The sequence below is a fragment of the Camelus bactrianus genome, chromosome 24, assembly GCF_048773025.1.
Source record: "Camelus bactrianus isolate YW-2024 breed Bactrian camel chromosome 24, ASM4877302v1, whole genome shotgun sequence".
NCBI classification, from domain to species: Eukaryota; Metazoa; Chordata; class Mammalia; order Artiodactyla; family Camelidae; genus Camelus; species Camelus bactrianus.
In genome coordinates, this window is record NC_133562.1 from 14,949,252 (window position 1) to 14,969,531 (window position 20,280).

At 40.9% G+C, this 20,280-nt stretch overlaps 1 protein-coding gene and 1 long non-coding RNA gene across 3 annotated transcripts in view; one reads left to right on the plus strand and one right to left on the minus strand.

Moving 5' to 3' along the window:
* The window catches only part of GAREM1 (GRB2 associated regulator of MAPK1 subtype 1), a 167,770-nt gene extending 159,361 nt beyond the window's left edge, over positions 1 to 8,409 (minus strand). Inside the window, exon 1 of the mRNA XM_045510475.2 lies at positions 7,832 to 8,409. Within this exon, the coding sequence (XP_045366431.2) occupies positions 7,832 to 7,952 (121 nt within the window). The 5' untranslated portion in view covers positions 7,953 to 8,409. The remainder of the gene's footprint in view (positions 1 to 7,831) is intronic.
* A 166-nt stretch (positions 8,410 to 8,575) lies between these two features.
* LOC141574908 (uncharacterized) overlaps positions 8,576 to 20,280 on the plus strand; it is a 139,617-nt gene continuing 127,912 nt past the window's right edge. For both annotated transcript variants that reach the window (XR_012502039.1, XR_012502040.1), the window contains exons 1-2: positions 8,576 to 9,036; positions 10,875 to 10,978. This is a non-coding gene — a long non-coding RNA (uncharacterized LOC141574908). The remainder of the gene's footprint in view (positions 9,037 to 10,874; positions 10,979 to 20,280) is intronic.

Sequence of the window (20,280 nt, forward strand, 5' to 3'; positions counted from 1 at the left end):
AAGGGCTCAGGAACATTGTTCCTTCCTTCTCCCTTTACCACTATGTAATACTCCTGCAATGGCACAAAAGGAAACTCATTGTATGGGATTAAGACACTATGGTGTCAAGTCAATCTTGGGGCTATTCTAGGAAGATGACAACTGTACCAAGTTAGCAGTTGTAGTTTTGTAACACTATTTACACCAAGCGGCTTGCTTTGCTTAGAAGTAAAATCCTCGGTGTCCTGAGAAGATGAGACAATGGGCAGTTAAATGGCAAGCTGGCTATCCAATCAGGCTTTTCTTTATGGTAGTAAGAGTTGACTAGCTCCAAAGATTTATGGCATTCTAGTCATATAAGATTAAAAATTCAACGACATAGCTACATGCAATATGTAAAGAAGGCATCTTAATTTCAGAATGAAAGAACTAGAAAAGCAAGTAAAAAAATCTAAAAATCAGTTATTATATGAGGTCATGGGTTCAATCCCCAGTACCTCTATTAAAAACAAAAACAAAAATAAAAATGAGTTGTAATGTCTATAAATAATTTATTTTAAACATTGATAACTAATGATCCTAAGAATCATTTCATCAAGATGGTCCACTAGTCTCTATTTCTCCCACTCCTAATTTTAGGACCTACTACCTTAGTCCCAATTTATATATTTGAGAATACAATGTCTATTTCAATTGAAACAAAAGTGAAATTCTATTTCAGACTTGCAGAGGTGATAGACAGCTTTAGTAAGATATTTTGGACCTTAAGATTTTTAATACTGAGATTTGCTCATTCGTTAATTAAAGCTTGTTGAATGCCTCCTGTGTGCCAGGCATTGTGCTAGAAGCTGGGAAACAGTAAAAATTATTTCAGATACCTTTAACCTGAAATTCCAGCATTCCTGTGAAACTGGGAATAGGGGTGGGGGTTGAGATGTGGGGGGGGGCATCTTCATGTGGAAATGTCATCTCAAAGAAGAATCAATCCCATCAGATTTAAAATTTCTTAGCAGGTATTTTATATTTTGTCAAGTATGACAAAATAATACATAAACCAGCAATAGAAGTTATTTTTCAAGTTGCATATAATAGCTGGTGTTCTTAAGATTGATAGTCTTGTGGAAGACGAGAGGGAGTTTACGAGTCTTCCTAGAACTGTAGCTCAGTAAGTGAAAAGACAGATACCTCAGGAATCTCAAACAAAAATAAACGAGTTTACAAGCTGATCTACTAGAACTTGCTATTTCAGTAAGGCGGCCACATGAGGTAAAGAAACTAAAATCCTCTCTATTTAAACTGTGATGCAGTCGATCACAATTGTTCAAACCAGTTTTCCTTTGATGAACTGAGCATCTTGAGATTTTTTTTTTTTTACTGGTCATGTGGATACTCATTTAAGACTTCCAAAACTGCCATGTTACTTGAAAAGCAAGAGCATCCAAAGAGCCATGACCAAATCTTGTCTTGTGGGTCTGAATGTTTATCACCATCTACCGTCCTCCACAAGGTCCTCTCCTATTCTTGTTTCATAATTTTTAGGCATGGCCAACTAGAATCTGAGAAGACCAGAGGAAAGTAAAAGTATACAGTATACAAGGGAATATGCAAGAGGCTTTCTTCTCAGCCCACCTTGTGTATAACATCATACTAGGCACGCCTCTCCTGCTCACAGTTATATAACTAAAGGTGCTCCGAAAATTATCATCCATTAAAGCATCAATGAGTACATACAAAAAAAGATTCAAGTGTCTTGGTACCATTTGGTCAAGCTCACATGTGATTCTGGATTAACTTAAAAGTTCATTCCCTAACTTCCTATCTTTCCCAAATCCAATCTTGGGTGAGTTAGTTTGATAAAGACCTTACACCATCTTTTAATAATCTGTGGATTATGAGGTCAGTTACCCGGAATACAAGGAAGGAAATGGACTAAAGTCACCCAGACCATTTCCCTCAGTTTCTTTATCTGTATAAGGATAATAAAATCTATTTATTATTCACTGGACTTCTGTTGCCTAAATGATATACTCTGAAGCCTCCCCTTCAACTGATCTGAACCTCCACTTTGTGCCAACCTTATAAATGTATATTGCTTAGCAGTGTATATGTATTTCACATGTATCATTGCATTTAACTATCATAGTAAGTGGATACACAAGAACACAGGCTGCATGAATACAGAGGTTTTTGCCTGATTGGTCAAGTGTTGCTGTCCCAACACCTACAACACGGCTTGACGCATTGTAGGACCTTAAAAAATATTACTTATTGAACAAATTAATGAGTAACTATGAGATTCAAGGGCAAGTATAACGTACACTTTTTTTTCTGCATGAGAAAACTACCATCGAAGGGATTAAGAGACCTGACCAAGATCACATGGCTATGAAACGGCAACACATGTACGTAAAGGGAGGTTGCTAGGCTCCAAATCTAGCATCCTTTACGTTACTCTCCCTCTCGCGTGGGCATATGTACCCTCTTTAGATTTAGAGTGCCAGGGGAAGTAAAGCCACAGATAAGCACAGCACATTTTCCTAGAACAAGACTTATATGAAGTTACTTTAGAAAAAAAGTAATAAATATATATATTTAATATACATATATTAAAGTAGCCTCAGTCACGGAGGGGATTTGGGGAACTCAGATTAATTTCAAAGACAAAACATGAATCTGGAAACCCCTCTGACATTTGCAAACAGCCACGTGGAACCTCACTGCGACCTCAGTGTCCCCGGTTCTGCTCCGTCAGCCCTCCAGGCACTGAAACGGTGAAGTCAGAGCAGCACCTCAGCAGAAAACAGGTACCAAAGCACCCACAGTCTGAGCACACCTGGGGCTCCGATTCAGCTCCGATCCCTCCCCAGGGCTGGAGGGGAGGGGCTGTTGCTCATCTACCTATCCAGCTGCCTCCAAGGCTTCCCTTCTTTATTTCTCTCTCCAGGGCGGTTCATGCAGCCTTGGTCTTCCTCTTCCTCTCAGCAAACAGGACCATAAACTCATCTTTCACTGCTCCAGACCAGCATTCTTTGAAGTGGGGTACATGTTTGAAGCAAAGCCTACATTTCTCAAGGGGTTCACCACCACAGCTATAAATGAGTCAATTTCCAAAGCCACAACTTCCAATTATTTTCTTGTCTAAAAAGTGATCAGCCTGGGACCATGACTGTGATGGAGGGACACCCATCCCCTGAGGAGTGGACACTGTCCTCACGAAGGTTCTTCTCCCACTTTACAAAAGCAAGGCATCTGCATCACCTTCACCAGATCTTTCTAATCTGCATTACCTTGGGTGTAAAGATTGCAGGATGACTAACAAAGGAACAAATAAAAATGCTGATGCCTGTCGAGCGGTGTAAGTCTCCAGCATTTGGGTAACTCCTTTTCTAAGACAGGTAATTTCCAGTTCTTTGTTTTAAACAACCTGAAATCTTTAAATAAAAAGAGTCTTATGGCCAAAAGAAATACAAAATACTAGGTTTCAATTTATGTTTTTTGTTACAGAAAGTATGACAGAGTGATCAGTGGACACCTTCAAGCACAAAACTATATTACATTGGGAGACACTGCTTTGGGAAAGATCTCCGGTGTTCTTACTTGCTGCAAGTAATAAATCCTTCCTTCTCCTGAAGAGAGGGGAATCAAACAAACACCAAAAACTATATTACGCTGGGACAGAATTCTGTAGGGGAAGGGAAATGGAAATATGAATTTAAGGAGAAAAAGGAAAGGTGCAAAAATTTTTAACTGTTAAGAACTTATTCATGCATTTTAAAAAATGAATGACACTGGAATCAAATATAGATCCTACTAGAGTTTTTTAAATGATGTAACAACGGGGAGGGTATAGCTCAAGTGGCAGAGCGCATGCCTAGCATGTATGGGGTGTTGGGTTCAATCCCCAGTATCTCCTCTAAAAAACTTAAGTAAATAAATAAACTTAATTACTTCACCCCTTCAAGGAATTAAAATAAATAAATAAATTTTTTTAAAAAATGATGTAACAATTCAAAAAGTCAGTATTTACAATATGCTGAAAAAATGATACCCTTTGCAACTATTTAAAGTTAGGTTGAAACGTATTAGCAGTTAGCTTAAAAAAAGTGCTCAGGGTGCAGGCTTTTACAGAATCTTTTAGGTGCTACAAGAGCAAAAAGTTGGAAGAACACTGCATTCGAACAACCCTTCCGAGCCCTTCCAAGACAAAACACTGAAGAGACAGAGGATGAACAATTTCCCCATCTACCCAGCTTTGAGTGAGGCTGGGCTGGAGATGGGGTAGGGATTAGCGCTCTCTCCACCCTCTCCTTGGTCATAAACACAACCTGCTCCCACAGCCAACAGTTTATGAAGATTGACGATGTGGTTACATACCTGATCTTAACTGCACTGCGGACTAGGGTTAGACCTCGGCTGATGAGATGTATCTTAGTCCTAAGGAGAACCTTAGATGTACTTTTCTTTTAGTCTCCAGAAAGACTCATGAGGCAATGGCAGAAAGGCTCACTAATTTTGTATTTATCTCATACGATGACAAATGTCACCACTGGGGATGGAATATTGAATGCGTCTATCTGACTGCTATTTCATGAGGGACATGCATGATGCAAAGAACTGGAAAGTTCTTTACTTATTGCGTAGTTAGTATGTTAAGTACGGCCTGTGTCCTGAGGAGTAATCTCAACAGACACACTTACGTACCCCAAACCCACAGACCCCACTTTTTCCCTTCTTCCTCTGATTCTGTACTCTCTTCTCTTCTGCCCCTTACCTCTTTTCGGCCACTCCTTTGGGAAGCAGAAAGTCTTTGAAATATGATGGATGAGGCCAGCACTTAATTTGGTGTCTACACTGTTTTAAAAATATTGACTTTCCGGTCCTCCAGCTCTCAGAGAGACAATGGGGCTATTTAGAGCAGATGTCAGACCTACTCTGAACCTACTCCCATTTAGTAATGAGGAGGTAGTACAGTTTGAGATAAAAGGTCTGTCTTTAAAGTCAGAAAGTTGGCTGAAAAGCACAGTTCACCATTTACTAGGTATGGCGCTCAATTTCTCTAAATCTCAGGTTCCCAAAGTCCTTAAAATGAGGTGCTAAGGATTTAAGACAATATACATCAAGCACCTAGAAATGTACCAGCACATAGTAGGCATTCAATAATCAAGTTATGAAATTAGTTGTTTAATGGTCTTTAATGATTGCTTAAAATTAGCCAATAGTTTTCTCCTGGCATACTGTCAACTATTGGCATGTTTTTCAATTTCTTCCTAACCTCTTTGAAAACAAGTGATTTGGCAAATGACTACCTTGCATGCTTAAGTATAGGGTGTGCGTGAGTAAAATGTACCTGCAGTACTAAAACCGGCAAAGGACACACACAGGAGGAGGACTGCATGAAAACTGAGAAAACTTCACATATAGCATTTATAAATAGGGTGGTGTGTCCTTAACATGTTCCAAGCATTGCTGTGAAAAATAAGCACAGAATCTATATCAACTCTTTTAAGGTCTATCCAAATTTAACTGGTAATCTAACACTTTCCCCTCCATCAAAATAGCAAAGGTTTTTTTTTTTTTTTTTGGTTGCTTGTTTTTAAGGTACTTAATATTTTAAGGCTGTAGGGAAACTGGTACTCCCAAAATTCTCATTTGCGTATAAATGAGTATAACCTTTGGTCTCTAAAGCAATCTGGCAATGTATATCTAGGATTTAAAAAGTATGCACATGCTTATTTAGCAGGAAAGGAATATATCCTAACCCAAACAAACAGATTTATGTACAAAAGTATTCATTTTATCACAACTTAAAAATAGTAAGCAAACAAACAAAAAAACCCAAAATAAACAAATAAATAAGCAGCCTGATGTCCACTGCAGAGGGCTAGATACATGGTACAACCATCATCCCATGGAAAATCATGCAGCTATTAAATTTTTTTTTTAATAACATAGGATTAAGTGAAAGAAGCAAGGTAGAAAACAGTATTTGGCTAGGATTCCAAATTTGTGTATGCCACTATGATTCTGAAGCAGTAATAAGAGAAAATTTACAATAAAGAATTGGAATGACACAGAGTGATCAAAATCCATTCCACAGTTTGAAAGGACACAGTGTTAAGATTTGCTGCCCACGTCCTGATTTTAAAAAGAAGTGTGGGATGAGTACACTGCTGATTCAGATCCTTTTTATGAATGGAGGAGAAAGGAGAGCGGATAATAAAGCTAAAAGTTATGTCTGCAACTGACATTCAGCCTCTTTAAACTTTTAGTTTAATGGAACTTTTGGGTGACTTTCACACCTCATGCGTCATGCTCGCTGCCTGGCTAAAAAGTTTTAGTGGCATGTGCAGAGATGAGAGAAGGTTGGAATAGGTGAGGATTCATAACATTCCACTACACATAATTCTGCACAGTAAACGAAACACTGCACACACATACACACACACACACACACACTCTTTCTCTGATTCAGATCTACACATCCATATTTAAAACACCCCTACTCTAAGTAGAAATGCCTCAACACAACACCTGCCCCTCCCTGAATTCATGTGTACTTCATTCCCAGTTTTAAAACTCCTAGTTTATTCCCAAAGCCCACCACTACCACCACCAATCAAACAAGCTAGCAAGCACAGCAAGACTGTTTCCCAGCTTTCATGAACTTTCCTGCCTTTATTTTTCACATCAGTACTTCAAATGCCTAATCTCACCCCAGAGATAAGAAAGAGAACAAAAATGCCTTTGGACGTTTATACATCTCATGTTACGCACTCCTGGACTCCAGAAAAGGAGGAGTAACCCAAGGCCTTGTGACTTGAGATGACATCTTTCTGCTCAGTGCTCTTCTGACTTGGCCTGAGTGGCCACAGCACTATCTGCCTGCCTGCCTGCCTGCCTGCCAGCCTGGGCCCAGGTGCTTCCAGCAGCCCCACAGCAGAGCAATACATTTGTTTCTGCGTACAGTCTGAAATCGCAGGAAGCCAAAATCAACTTAAGTTGTTACGAAAACACAAGGGACAAAACACACCTAAATTGCCACCTTATACATGACAACTCTCAAACTGAAAGGTATCTACTTGCTCGACAGCATGCACATCTATCTGTTTGCAGATGTCACCCTGAAGAACAAACAGCTGGGAGATGTTTGGCTGGTTTCTGCTTGTCCAATTTCAGGAAACACAAACATTTCTTAGTTCTGAGCTCAGGTTCCAAGTCAATATAGGTTTTGGTGACTTCAGTTTTTTCCAGGCTAGAAATGTGCTAAGCTAATAATTAACCTTAAGCATACCATCACTTCTACTGAAAACATTTTCTACACACAGCCCTAAGTTACTTTCAGTTCAGTTAAACAAAACAGACAAGCTGTAATAAAAGGTCTCTGAGAAATGTGATCCCTTTCATTGGTCACCCAGGAGCTTTCCCCCTAAAATCTGCTGCTTCTCCTGGGGGAGGGGGAGGAGAGCATCCAAAATAAAGATGCCACCGAAAGCACAATTATTCTGTAAGAAAGTTGCCTAAGATAACTCATCAGGGTTTCCCAGGTTGAGTAATTCTTGCAGGCGGGTGGGGAGGGACAGCTCGCCTCCAAGATTACTATCCGCAGAGATTTCCCTTATGTTGATGATTTTTTTTTTCTTTGCGTCCTTTTTAATTATACTGCAGGGGCTCTGATTTTCACATCTCTAGCGGCTGCTGGGGGGAGTTGAGAGCAACGCGCCAGGGCTGCGGCAGTCGTTCGGGCCAAGTCCAACGCTGGGGGGCGGGCAGCCCACTCCCCACCCGGTCCCACCCTCCCGGGCACAGGCGCGCACACCCGCGCTGAGACTGCGGTCCACGGGCGGGGACTCACCGCTGTCCAGCCGCGCGATCTGGGGCAGCCGGTAAGTGCTGACCAGCAGGTCGAGCGGAACGGCCACCGAGCTCCACTTCACATCCTTCAGGCTGCAGCCCAGCGAGGGCGCCGGGTCCATCTTCCCCGCCTCCTCCGGCCCCGCGCTCCCGCCGCTGCCGCCGCCGCCGGCACCACCCGCGTCTCGGCGGCAGCCGCTGCTCGCGCTGGCGGTCTGGGGCGCGCGGGGGGCGCCGGGCGCTCCGGCCGCGGGCAGCTACGGGGGGGCGCGGCGGCCGGGACGGAGGGAGGGAGGGGGCCCGCGGCTGGCTCAGCTGCCGCTGCGGGGCATGGCTGGAGCGCCCCGCGCGCCCTCAAGCCCGGACAGGACTCGCAGCAGCCCCGCGGCGGCGGGCGGCGGCGGCCGGGGTGGCTGCGGCGGCTCCCGCTCCGCCTCCTCCTCTGGCCCCGGGTCTGCTGCAGCTGCGGCGGCCGCCCGCTCGCCTCCTCCTCCTCTTACCCCTCCTTCCCTCCGCCTCGAGCGTGTGAGGAGGAGCCGCGGGTCTGAGAAACGCCATAGCAGCGCTCCCAGCACTGACTAATCAACAAGGTGCGAGCAACGCCTGCGCAGCTCCGGGAGACACCGCCCCCGCCCCCGCCTCCCCGGCGCCGCCCGCCCCGCCCCGCCCCGCCCCGCCCCGCCCCGCCCCGCCTCCCGCTCGGCCTCCGCCCCCAGCGGCCGGGCGGTCTCGGCGCGGCGTCGGCTCCACGGTCCGGCCACGGCGCCGGCGGCTCGGCGCGCTCGGCAAGCTTTAGCTCTCGCTCCCCCGTCCGACCGCTCCGGCGCCCTGCAGCCTCGCCCGGCGCCACCGCGCGCCCGGACTCCTTCGCTGCCCAGGGCCTCTCCGGAGGGCGCCCTGGAGGAACGCAGCGAGCTCGAGGCTCTTTCTCAGCCGTCGTGTCGGGCACTCTCCCGTCCACCCCCCACCCTGGCACTGGAGTTGCCACCACAGGGCGCAGCAGAGACCTATTCGGTGCCCATCTCTTGAGAGTGCCACGGACAGACGAAAAGGGGAAAGGCAGGCGGGGAGCATTCCTTAGCTTGCCCCCGCACCCCCACTGCCAGCCCTACAACTCTAGAAAAACGCGGCTGGAAGTTAGTCCGCCAGTCTAGACGTTGGCTGCTAGGCGGAATAAAAAAGGCCGAAGCACCAAGAAGCAGAAAGGTAACGAATGATCAGTACCCACACAAGGGAGGGTGACCGTCGGTTTAGTGCCGTCATTGTGTGGACAAGCTGCTGGAGACTGTGGCGGATGAGGCCACCAGCAGCCACAGACACGCCAAGGGTTACTGGGAGATGGCAGGGACCAGCTGTTGTCGCATGCTCTCCTCACTCATTTCTCTCCCAATTTTAAAGGTTGGAATAATTCCCCATTTCTAGATATGCCTACCATGACGTTTGGTGGTTTGGCAAGATTACACAACTTGTAGAAGACCGGGCTGGGATTCAACCCCACAGTCTGCTTTCCATGACAGGCGGTCTGTTTCCCCCCGAGTATTGAGTAGGGCCTGCTCACTGCAGACGGAGCTCAGAATGTAAAGGTGGCTAGAGCATTTCTGTTTCTTTAGGCACCTCTTTTTTATGTGCTGATTTTTTTTTTTTTTTTAGCATTACTGTACACCAGCAGAGGTGAATGGTTGCTAGGTGAAAGGGTTACAGGTCAATACTTTATATTTTCCCACACATATTCAGTGTTCAGTGCATGAGAAGGCAGAACAAGCACCTGCTTCTCCCGCACAAGGGGACTTGAAAACATCCGCTGCCTATCAATGGGCTGGTTTAGGTCTGTGCCAGTGAATAACCCTCTCCATAGCAATCGAAGAAAAACACGGAGAAGCTCCTACTTCTGTGTCCTCTCACTTTGAAGCACCGGCGATAACTTACACAACGCTCTTGCTGAAAGTTTTGACCTTTGTGTCATTGCAGTAGTTTTTGGAGAAGTCTTGGGGGGAAAAAATGGAAAAGATTTTAGTGTATATTCTACTCAGAATCACAAGTCCTTAAAGTTCTAAGTTTGCTCACAGAAAGAAGACTTTTTAAAAACTATAAGGAGCTAAGTGCCAGTTTTTTTTTTTTTTCTATCCAAATAATCAGTCATTTCCGGAAATAAAGCCCAGACTCCAAAAATGATAAAAGAAACATTTGAGAATAGATAAGAGTCAGGGGTCCTTCAACCAATTAGTAGGTCCTAAAACTTTATATAGTAGATTGGTTTTTAAAAAAATAACTTTCTGCTACTATTATATCCTTTTAAAAGCTTCAGGGAATAAAAGTATTTCCCTCCCACGAAAGAATTGGTGACTTATGACCTAAAGACAAGATAAAAAAGTAAAAAGATTAAGCAGTACATTTTTTTTTAACCAGTAAAGAACTTAAATTAGATTTGCTCTTATTGGTGACCTTACAGAAAAGTTTTCATTTTAATCTGAGTATTAAAGGGAAGAAATTTTAATGAGCTACAAATTCTTATATAAGTCTCCTGTCCTGGCAGAAGATCTTTGAGGAAGATCTCATTTGTAAAACAGAGAGAGTTTTGGTTAAACTGCAGAAAAAAGAAAATCAACTGAGAAGGGTAATCTTTTGTTCTGGCTGAACTGCATTTCCAAACATGGTATGAGGAAGTGTGTTTCTTAAGATTTGGGGGCCAATGCAAACCAGGTATATAAAAGCGTAACAACTGGATACAGGGGCAAAACTTACATAAGACTTTGCAGTTTGTGAAAAAGGAACCTCCAAGAAAAATCTTCTGTAAAGCAAAATTCAGTGTGCTGGTCTCTTGTTTCTAGTGAACACCTTTTTAATTTGAGATTTGTGGGAGGCAGCATTTTGTGGTGATTAAAAATATTGTCTCTAGCCTCAGATGATGTGGGTTTGATTGGTAGCTCTGCTCCTATTTCAGATCTTGGGCAACTTGCTGTTTCCTCCTCTGAAAAAAGGGGACAATTGCTATAGACTGAATGTTTATGTTCCCCCCACAATTCTTATTGAAAACTAATTCCCAGGTGGTGCCTTTGGAAGATGATTAGGTCATGAACAAGAAAACAGGCCCTCACCGGACACCGAATCTGCCAGCGTCTTGATCTTGGACTTCCCAGCCTCCAGAACTGTGAGAAATAAATTTCTGTTATTTATAATCCCCCTAGTTTATAATATTCTGTTATAGCAGCCCAGTCAGACTAAGATAATACTAATCGTTCTCACTTCTGAGGGTTAATATGAAAATGTAATCATGTATGTTGAGCATTTAGAACAGGGCCTGACACATAGGAAGCGCTATGGGTTATTAAAAGAAGTACTGGTTTTGAAGGGACAGAATTAGGGAAGAGATAAAGAGGTCCATGGAGTTGTGAGGAAATGATGCGATTTTGGAAGACTAGCTATGTCTGGCAAGGGGCAAAGAGCATCGTTCCTCAGACAGGAAACCCAGATGCCTGCTCTAAGCTGTGGGACTTCACTCGCCCAGTCTTGAGTCTGCGGGGTTATTGGTCCACAGTAAGCCAGGCCTGCTCCCCAGCAGGTCTGCACAGTGGCCATGATGACTCTCCATACACTGACCTAATGATGCTGTAAGCCCAGGAGTGAACCTGGCACATAGTACTGCAGGACTCCTACGAGGGACACTTCACAGCTTCCTGACTGTGAAACTTCTGTTTGCACACACATAACTCGTGAATTCTCTGCATTATCAGCTTTCCAAGATAAAAATATTACATGTTGGTTCTCCTCTTATCGGAATGTCCTGGGTCACATAATATGCTAACGGTCAAGTGTGATATCAAAGTTCATAAGCCCTGGTGATTTTCTGGGTCTCTAAGCTCGTCTCCTTTTCAGCTAATTTCCATGCTGTCACCAGAGCTAACTTAAGAATCACTTTATGCCTGAAGCCGTGTACAGTATCTGTATCCTCATTGTCAGTGGAATGAAGTATAAAGCCCTCTGCGTGGATAAAAGGCTCTTCCTTTGAAATGCTGTGAAACCTCTGAAGAGCTGACCCCTCCTCTCCCTGTGTCACCATCATACCTGGCAATACCCCTTGTAATTGTGCTGATTGCACTATGATTTATTGTCTGTTTTCACATTGGCTTTCCCTACCAGACCGCAATTACCTGTGGCCGCTGAACATGGATCTTACTTGCCTTTGTTTCTCCAGCTCCTGCTCCCATGCCTGGCACCTGGAAAGTGCTCATTTAATCTTTGCTGGATTGAGTAATCAGTGGCCTGAGCCATGCTCTCACTCTGTGTTATTTCATAGGACACTGCCTCTCTGGGTTATGAATGGTGAATATTCATCAGGTCTAGACATTTTCAAGATTTTTAAGGTTCTGATTCCATACAACAGTGGTTACTATTAGATTGGCCCCCAATTCTTTACATTCATCTGAAATTTTAAATTTTATTGAAATCAAGTTCTGCAATTTTGTCACCAAACTAGAAATGTACCTCTAGACCATCAGTTACAACACTTACTAAGACTGTCAGCATGTTGTTTGTTAGCTTATTTGTGGTCTCCTTTGCCAGGACTTTACCCGCAGAAGGGCTTGCTTTATTATATTTACATCCCCAGTATGTGGCACATAGTGAGCTCTCTCTATATGGATAGATTAATCAACCTACTTCTTTATCTGTCTGTCACTCTATCATCTATCTATCTATCTACCTATTTATCTATCTATCTATCTATCTATCTATCTATCTATCTATCTATCAAGAGATGGATAAATGGATAAATGAAGGACTATAAGGAAGCATATCCCATATAGGTACTTTTAGGAAGGATTTAAAAACATATTCAGAGTTTTACTTTGTCATCTCTTCCTTTCTTCCTTTTGACATAAGATGTGCCTTTCTTACGTAGATCAACAAATAATACATATATTACAGTGTCAATATAGAAATATTATGGAAAAATATCCGTATTAAGGAAAAATATCCCAAATTGCAAATTGGATTTAGGACACGTTTGCTTTTTTGTCATAATATACAACATATCCCCATTAAAAAATACGTATCATGTTGCAACCGTGTATACACATACATATGTAATCAAAAGAAAAGTTTTCCAAAAGAAAAATTTTCCAAAGTAATACTTTTTGTATATTTCTAATGCACATTGAATCTTGATCTTTTAATCTGTTCTTTTCTGTTTAATTTTTTTAACATTAGTAATGATCTACTAACTTTATTTCACAGTCCATAACACAAACTACGGTGTTAAAAATCACCATTTTAAGTAATAGTTCTTTTTGTGCATTAATTGTTTGCAATTTAGCAGATCAGGGAACATTATAGCTGAAGTTGTAGAAACTTCTAAAATTCAAAAATAATCAAAAATATAAAAAGCAAATGATAATCTAATTATTGAATTTACCAAAATGATCATCATGGGGGGGGGTGTGTGTGTGTGTGTAACTTTACAGGTTATAGGTTTGGGTTTATGAAGAAGATAGCTCTTTGTAAATTGTGTTTTTCCTCCCAAGCAAGCACATGACTTTAGTCTGAGAAGCTGCTGGTAATGAATAGTGGTCCTGGCTCTTGTGTACTTTTGTAAACTATGTGCAAAGCTTTCCAAAGGAGTAGTTAGGTGATTCCTAGTTTAGCTATACAATTCTATAATTTTAATAAGTACTTTACTAAAATAAAGCACAATTACTAAAAAAAATACACACAATTACTAACAAATCACTAATTATTCATTTTGCATATATTAATAACTTGTTTTTAATCATACATTTAACATGAGTTAAAGAAATAGAAGCTTAATTGCCTATATCAATTATGGAGATAAGCTAAGATTCTTTCTACCTAGAAAAGTATATGGTTCATGACATAATTTATATTTTCTTAATAAACGTATTTAATGTCACAAAGCACAGGTAGAAAACCTTTCATTTTGTTTTCATTGATGCTTACATAATAGTTATTATTAAAAATTTCTTGGTGCCAAAAGTCTTCACAGGATACATACAAGTTTGTTGTGGTGTTCTGACGATTTAAAGCTTCAAAGGAGTTTTAGTGTCAGAGGCAGTTCCATTTCTAAGTCTCTCCCTTGAAAGATAATGAGATTTTAGCTCCCTGCTGACAAATCTGCTGAAGAAAGGTCATCATATGTTTCCACCCCTCTTTTGTAGTAAGCAGTGAAAAGAGAAAGAGTGTGTTTCTGCTGGGCATCTCTTCTGGACACCCGGCTACACTGGTCCAAACTGAATGCATCTTTCTTCCATGACTGCTCTCATATTCAAGGTCTTGGCTTATGAAGGCTGGGGTGTCCCCTTAATTTACTTAGAATTGCTTAGATCATACTTAATTTCTCTAGTAGATTTTCTACCCACTCTCAAACCCACTTCTTAAAGAGTTTATGCCTTTCCCCCTCTCCTCAGAAACAAATTTAAGAACTTTCCCAACTGGTGTTTAAATGTCTATTTTATATAATTTTTAAAATATGGAAAATCAAATGAAGAAAAATAATGACCTATAATCCCATCATCCTGAGTTAACAATGTATGACTCTTCATCTTTGGTTCAGCCTCTAATTTTGTAGCCTGCCTTTCCCACTCATTCCACCATGTTGCTATGTATTCCAAATTGTGTTTTTTTAGAAATGACTGTATAGTATTCCACATATGAACATACTATAGTTTATCCAGCTCTTTATGATTCGACATTTTTATTGCTTATAATTTTTCTATTATTAATAACATCTTAATGACTGTTCTTATAGGTAAATCTTTGGGCATATTCATGATTTCCTCCCTTAAATTCCTATAGGGAGAATTGCTGTATTAGAAAAGTATAAACTTTTTTAAAGGGCTTTGATACATATTGCCAACTTACTTCCCCAAAATGTATGAATTTTTACTTCCACTGCTTGGAAACTGAAGCATCCACATTATCTTTTCTTTTTACATAATTAAGCAAAAGCTTTTGAAAATACTTAAACAAGTATTAAGAAGTAACAAAAATTGAGCGTAGTTAGCCATTACTAAATACGACATGAGGTCGAATTTAACAAGAAAATTACCTGAAAAAAATAGTGCAGTACAGTAAGAGGCCACCGAATGTCAAAATAAGAAGCAGTAGGGGAATGTTTATGTATGTAATTATGAAGATAATGCTTTTCGTGCTTATGTTCAAGACCTACATTTGTAATTCCTGACTTGTAATTTTTTCTATTTCTTGACTTTATTATTATAGATAAATTAATACCTTTAATTTTTTTTTCATCCTCACCGTTAAATCTATGGAGAGATAAACATATCTAGCTTAAGTTGATCTGCCCTTGAAATCACACTACATTTGAATAGGCGCTCAGAAGTCATGTGGTGGGGAGACCATTGAGTTCCACTTGGCTCTAGCTGTTCAAGCTAGTATAGTGGATGGGAGATGGTACCATTAAAATGATTGTGCAGACTTAACGATAGGTCTCCTCACTGTACCTGTTCTGACTCTGTAATTGTAAAAGAAATCTCTGCTTTCCTTCCCAAACTCTCACCGAAATTCTGTTTTGAAATACATTTATCTTGCCTTATTTTTGTACCTCAGATGATTAAAATGTCTTTTTTTCACTATTGCATTTGTAGCAACAATTTAAAGTCTTACCTACTATTTTCAAATATTTTGTCATTCTATGTCATCTAGTCTCTGTAGTCATTTTCCTTCCTTACCACGTGCTTCAGAGTCATACCTGAACACCTGCAAGTCACAGTCCAGTCTTTCCCAAGGATTCAAGTCATTTGTCATATTTTTTTGAATTGATATAAATGGGGATGAACTCCCTAAAAAGGAGAAGAGAAAGAAAGAGCAGGAGGAGAAAGAGAAGAAGGACAAACATATGTAATAGTAATATAAACTTTGCTCTTTATATGTGCTAGGTATAAATGCTTTGTATTTACCATTTTTAAAAAAGGCTAAATATGTCAATTTGAAAATATTAACTATATTCCAATTTATCTATTACATATATGTCTAACTTATTGCAGTTTAGAAGGAGAAAAAATATTTATAATAATTATTGGAACAGCAGCCAGATCTAACCTATTGTTGATATGTTTATTATGGTAACTAATGCCCTTTCAAAAGAGCACCATACTATAGTCTGTCCACTTTTCCATTCATTAAAATTTTAAATGTACTTTGATTAAATTGCTATATAAATGTTCACAGCTCATCTCCCACACTTCATTTATCTATCCATCTATCTGTCCACTCATTCAATAAATATTTATTGAACACTTACCTGCCAGGCACTATTCAAGCCAATAGGGATGCAAAGATGAATGCTTGTGCTCAAGCGTCTTAATCTAGTAAGAGAGCCAGAAACACAGTAAATAAATGTAATTACAATCCAGTGCGATAAAGGTTAGAGATGTGTAATGGTATTTTGAGACTACAAAGGGAGCCTCTTACTTGGCAAGGAATTGGATGCGACTTCTTGGAGGAGATGACCAACTAGAGAAGCATGCAAGAGAACGAATCAGCCAAGTCACGCTGGGACACGGGGAGAGGACAAAGACGTGATCCCCAGGGAAAAGGAGCAGCAGTCTGAGTAACAGCATGGAGGCGAGAAGCAGCCTATTATGTGGGAAGAACTATAATCAGTTTGGTTTTGCTGTGTCTTGAGATTTGAGCTCTGGAGTGGCTGAGAGGAGGCTGGGAGTTAGACAGGATTCAGACAGGAGAGATTTGTCTGCCTGTGAAGGAACCTGAACTTTATCATAAAGGACCTGTAATAGGTGATCTGTGGTGTCAGTTATGGAAGCTACTTCCAGGTCTTCAGCAAGGAATTTGTTAGTTAGGTTTGAATTTTTGAAAAGGATGTTTTGGAAAGATTATAAACGATAGATTCAAAGAAAGAAACAGAGGACAAAGAGGAGGCAGTCGGAAAAGCTGGTGGTAGGTGATCAAGGGTTGAAACGGGACAATGTATTCTAGAGAGGAGAATAAGTGAACAGATAGAAGACATCTATTAAGGAGGTAAAGTCCTCAGAACTGTTTATTGATTCACTTTGCGGGATAAAATAACTCTCCAAAAATGATCATGAATCCCCTGGACACCAACCAGACCTGCACAGAATCCAGTATGTGTAGGACATGGTTCGTGTCCAAAAACAAGGATGAGAAGCCAACAAGAATTTTGAAATCGAAATAATAATATTAGACTATCAAGTCAACCCGTTCTAGGTCAAGTGGAGATACAGCGAAGTCACTGTGAAGAGACAGGACAACGCCCAGATCAAGACAGTCTTTACTGACAGTCTCAATACTTGACAGACTCTAGCAACATTATTCACCTCACACTGATCCTGTTAAACTGACTTTCTTTGCTCTGACTACATGCCTGCCTAGCATAGAGCATTCCTTGTGGATCTCTTTCTTGAGGCCCTGGGAATGATGATTCCTTTAATGGTTACAGGAAGGGAGAGACTCGTGAATATGTCAGAAGATGAGAATCGGTTCAATTCTGGATGTGTTAAATCTGCGCCACCTGTAAAATATCCAGATGTGAAGTAGACAGTTGGACGCAGGGAGCTGGAGTTTGGAAAGAAATTAAGGACAAGGATACGTATTTGGTAGTGGAAGCCATGGGAATGAATAAAATTTCCCAAAGGACAGAGATGGCAAAGAGAAGTGGGACAATGACAGAACCTTGAGGGATTCCAACAACAGAGGTGGGCCCAGCAGAAGACACTGAGAAAGAATGGTCAGAGAAATAGGAATAGAGTGATCTTTCTTTGAATGTTTTCCTTTTCCCGTACAGGTTCCTTCCTTTAACTTCCTACATGATGCCATCTCTTGGTCAGAAACAATTTTGCCCTTCTCTGTAGAATTTTGGGTAACTGTGACCACAGTGATAATATATCATGGTTATCTGTGTGCTTTTCTCAAACTCCTTATTAAATAGTAAATTTCTTGATGGCACAATCAAGATTTTATCTGCTTTTGAGCTAACAAATTAGCCTGCCACAATGTCATGGATGCTGGCAGAACACAGCAGACTATTGGATCAGAGACAAAGGATTTATTACTCTTGGCTCATCAGGCAGCATGGACTTCACATTCACAGCAGTTCTCCTTGTCCCCCGAGTCCCATGGGGTGGCTCAGAATGGCCCAGGTGGATGCTGCCTGCGCAGTGAGTTTGTGTGATGGCTCAGACAACCGGAAAACCAAATCTTTAACAAGCCAGCCTGACCTACCTTTTCCCCACAAGGAAACTGCCCTCTGCTCCAAAGGGAGACGTTATCTCTCTACCTTCTACGGCTGTTCAATGTGCACACATCCTTGAAAAGACGGCCCAGAGCAAAAGCTGTCAATACCTCCGCTCACAGATGTGCAGAAACCCTGGGGACCCGTGGAGATTTGTCTGCCCCTAGGCATGCCTAATGTCTCACATGTATTTAGGTACCCCTTCCATCTCCCAGGTACCCATATGCCTTGCACATGACAGGTTCTGATAAATATTTGTTGAAATATGACTTAGAACTAACATTAACAACAGAGATAGTTTAGAAGACTTTTCTCTAGAATTATTTATAATAGACCAGTATACAAATTGCTTTTTTAAGTTCTGCTATTTAGATAAAAAGTTCAGTTATGACTGTAACCTCCCTGAGAGCAACAATGTGTATTAATCATTTTTGCTTCCGGAGTCTAAAACAGAGCCTAGAACATAGTAATAGATAAACAGAGATTTGTTAAATAAATAGAAATTCACGAAGGGTCACACAATCCAAATGATGCAGAATTGGGAAGCAGACCACCCTCTTCAGCCCTCCACGACTCCTTGGTAACAATACTAGCAGTTTTTATACTCTCCAAAACATCTCAAGAAAGGAAGACAAAAACACCAGTCCCTCCTAAATGCTAGGAACTTGGTGGATTATTCCTACGCAAAGCATTTTTTTTTGAAACATCAGGAGCAGTTTGGATGTCAAAGATATGATGAAATGGGCTTTTTCGTATCTTGCGAATAGAAATGTAAATTGGTATAATCTTTTTTTAAATGCACTTGGCTATTTTTAATGAGACTTCAAATGCCTACCCACCAATTAAATTTGAAGAAACTGCCCTAAATAAATTAACCTAATCTCAGAAAAGGAGTTTTATGCACACATATATTAAACCCAGAAATGTGTTTGTAATAGCATAACATTTGAAGATTTCTATTAAGCTTAAGAAGGAATTCTACCATAAAGTGGTCAATCTCTGTATAGAGTATGGAGAGACATTGCCAGGTTTTCCTCCTTGGAGATCTTTCAGGGAATAAATACCATCCCATTGCTAGGCAGTGTAAGTATCGGTGCCATGTGTCTTTTCCAAGGGCTTTTCTGTTTCATTTAGTCTAGGTTATATGATCCATTCCTCTCTGTAAGGAAAGGTAATAAAGTTTTCAGTTGCTCCTTGTATTTGTTTGAGGGTGGATCTTTTAGTACAATAATACTCCCCAAGAAGGGAGTAATCAAACTCTTTGGGGCATGCATTATTCAATATTTAAACATTTTATATTTCTAATAGTGGGAGAAAATATTGACTTCCAAATTGCTTCGGAGTCTAGAAAGTTACTTTGTAAACTTTATTTTAGTATAGAATCATCCAACATTATTTGTATGTACTCAAAGACATTAAATCAAATGGGAGTGTATCAACTTATGTCCTGTTGTTCTGCCATTAAAAAAGTGTCACCAGATCAGATCAAACAAACCAAGGAGGGAGAAGCAGAGAACAAGAATACTTTCTTAAGGATTGTTTCATGAAAAACATAAAATCCTAATGAAATATACCTAGTGCTTTCAGAACTTTGTTAAATTAGGTGTTGCTTATGCCATGTCAAAAAGTAAATCCCACGTCTACAGGGAAGATGCAGTCATTTAATAAAGCGGTTGACCTTTTCGTATTAGTCATAACTCCATCCAGAAAAAAGAGTTAATACTGTTCTTTTTACGAGTAAGTCTCATTGATGCCAAGATATACATTGGTGTATTTAATTTGCTTTTATGTGAACTACAGGCTCTTGGGTGTCATTGATACATGTGTGAGTTTTGGTGGTGCCATTGATTTTCAGGGAACCCCCTCAGTGGGCAGTTTACACCGCCTTTCTCAGGGTTAATGAAGCACAGAAGAGTGCAGTTGGCCACTGTGGGTTTTTCTGCTTTGCTTACATTTATATGGTTAACATACAAAATGGAAATTGACAAAGGAAATAGGAGTCCCATCTTCTGGGGTGAATCCATCTCAAGCTCCCCAGGAAGTAAAGATGGCAATGTGTTCTCTACTACCTTTCTGATTAGGAGACAGAGAAGGTAAAAGATAGGGTAGGACTGAGAGAGAAACCTGAAAATGGGAAAATGGGAAGGCAAGGTGAATGTGGGAAAAGGTGATGGAGAGCTGCAGGTGCCAAGAAAAGAGCCTCTTGG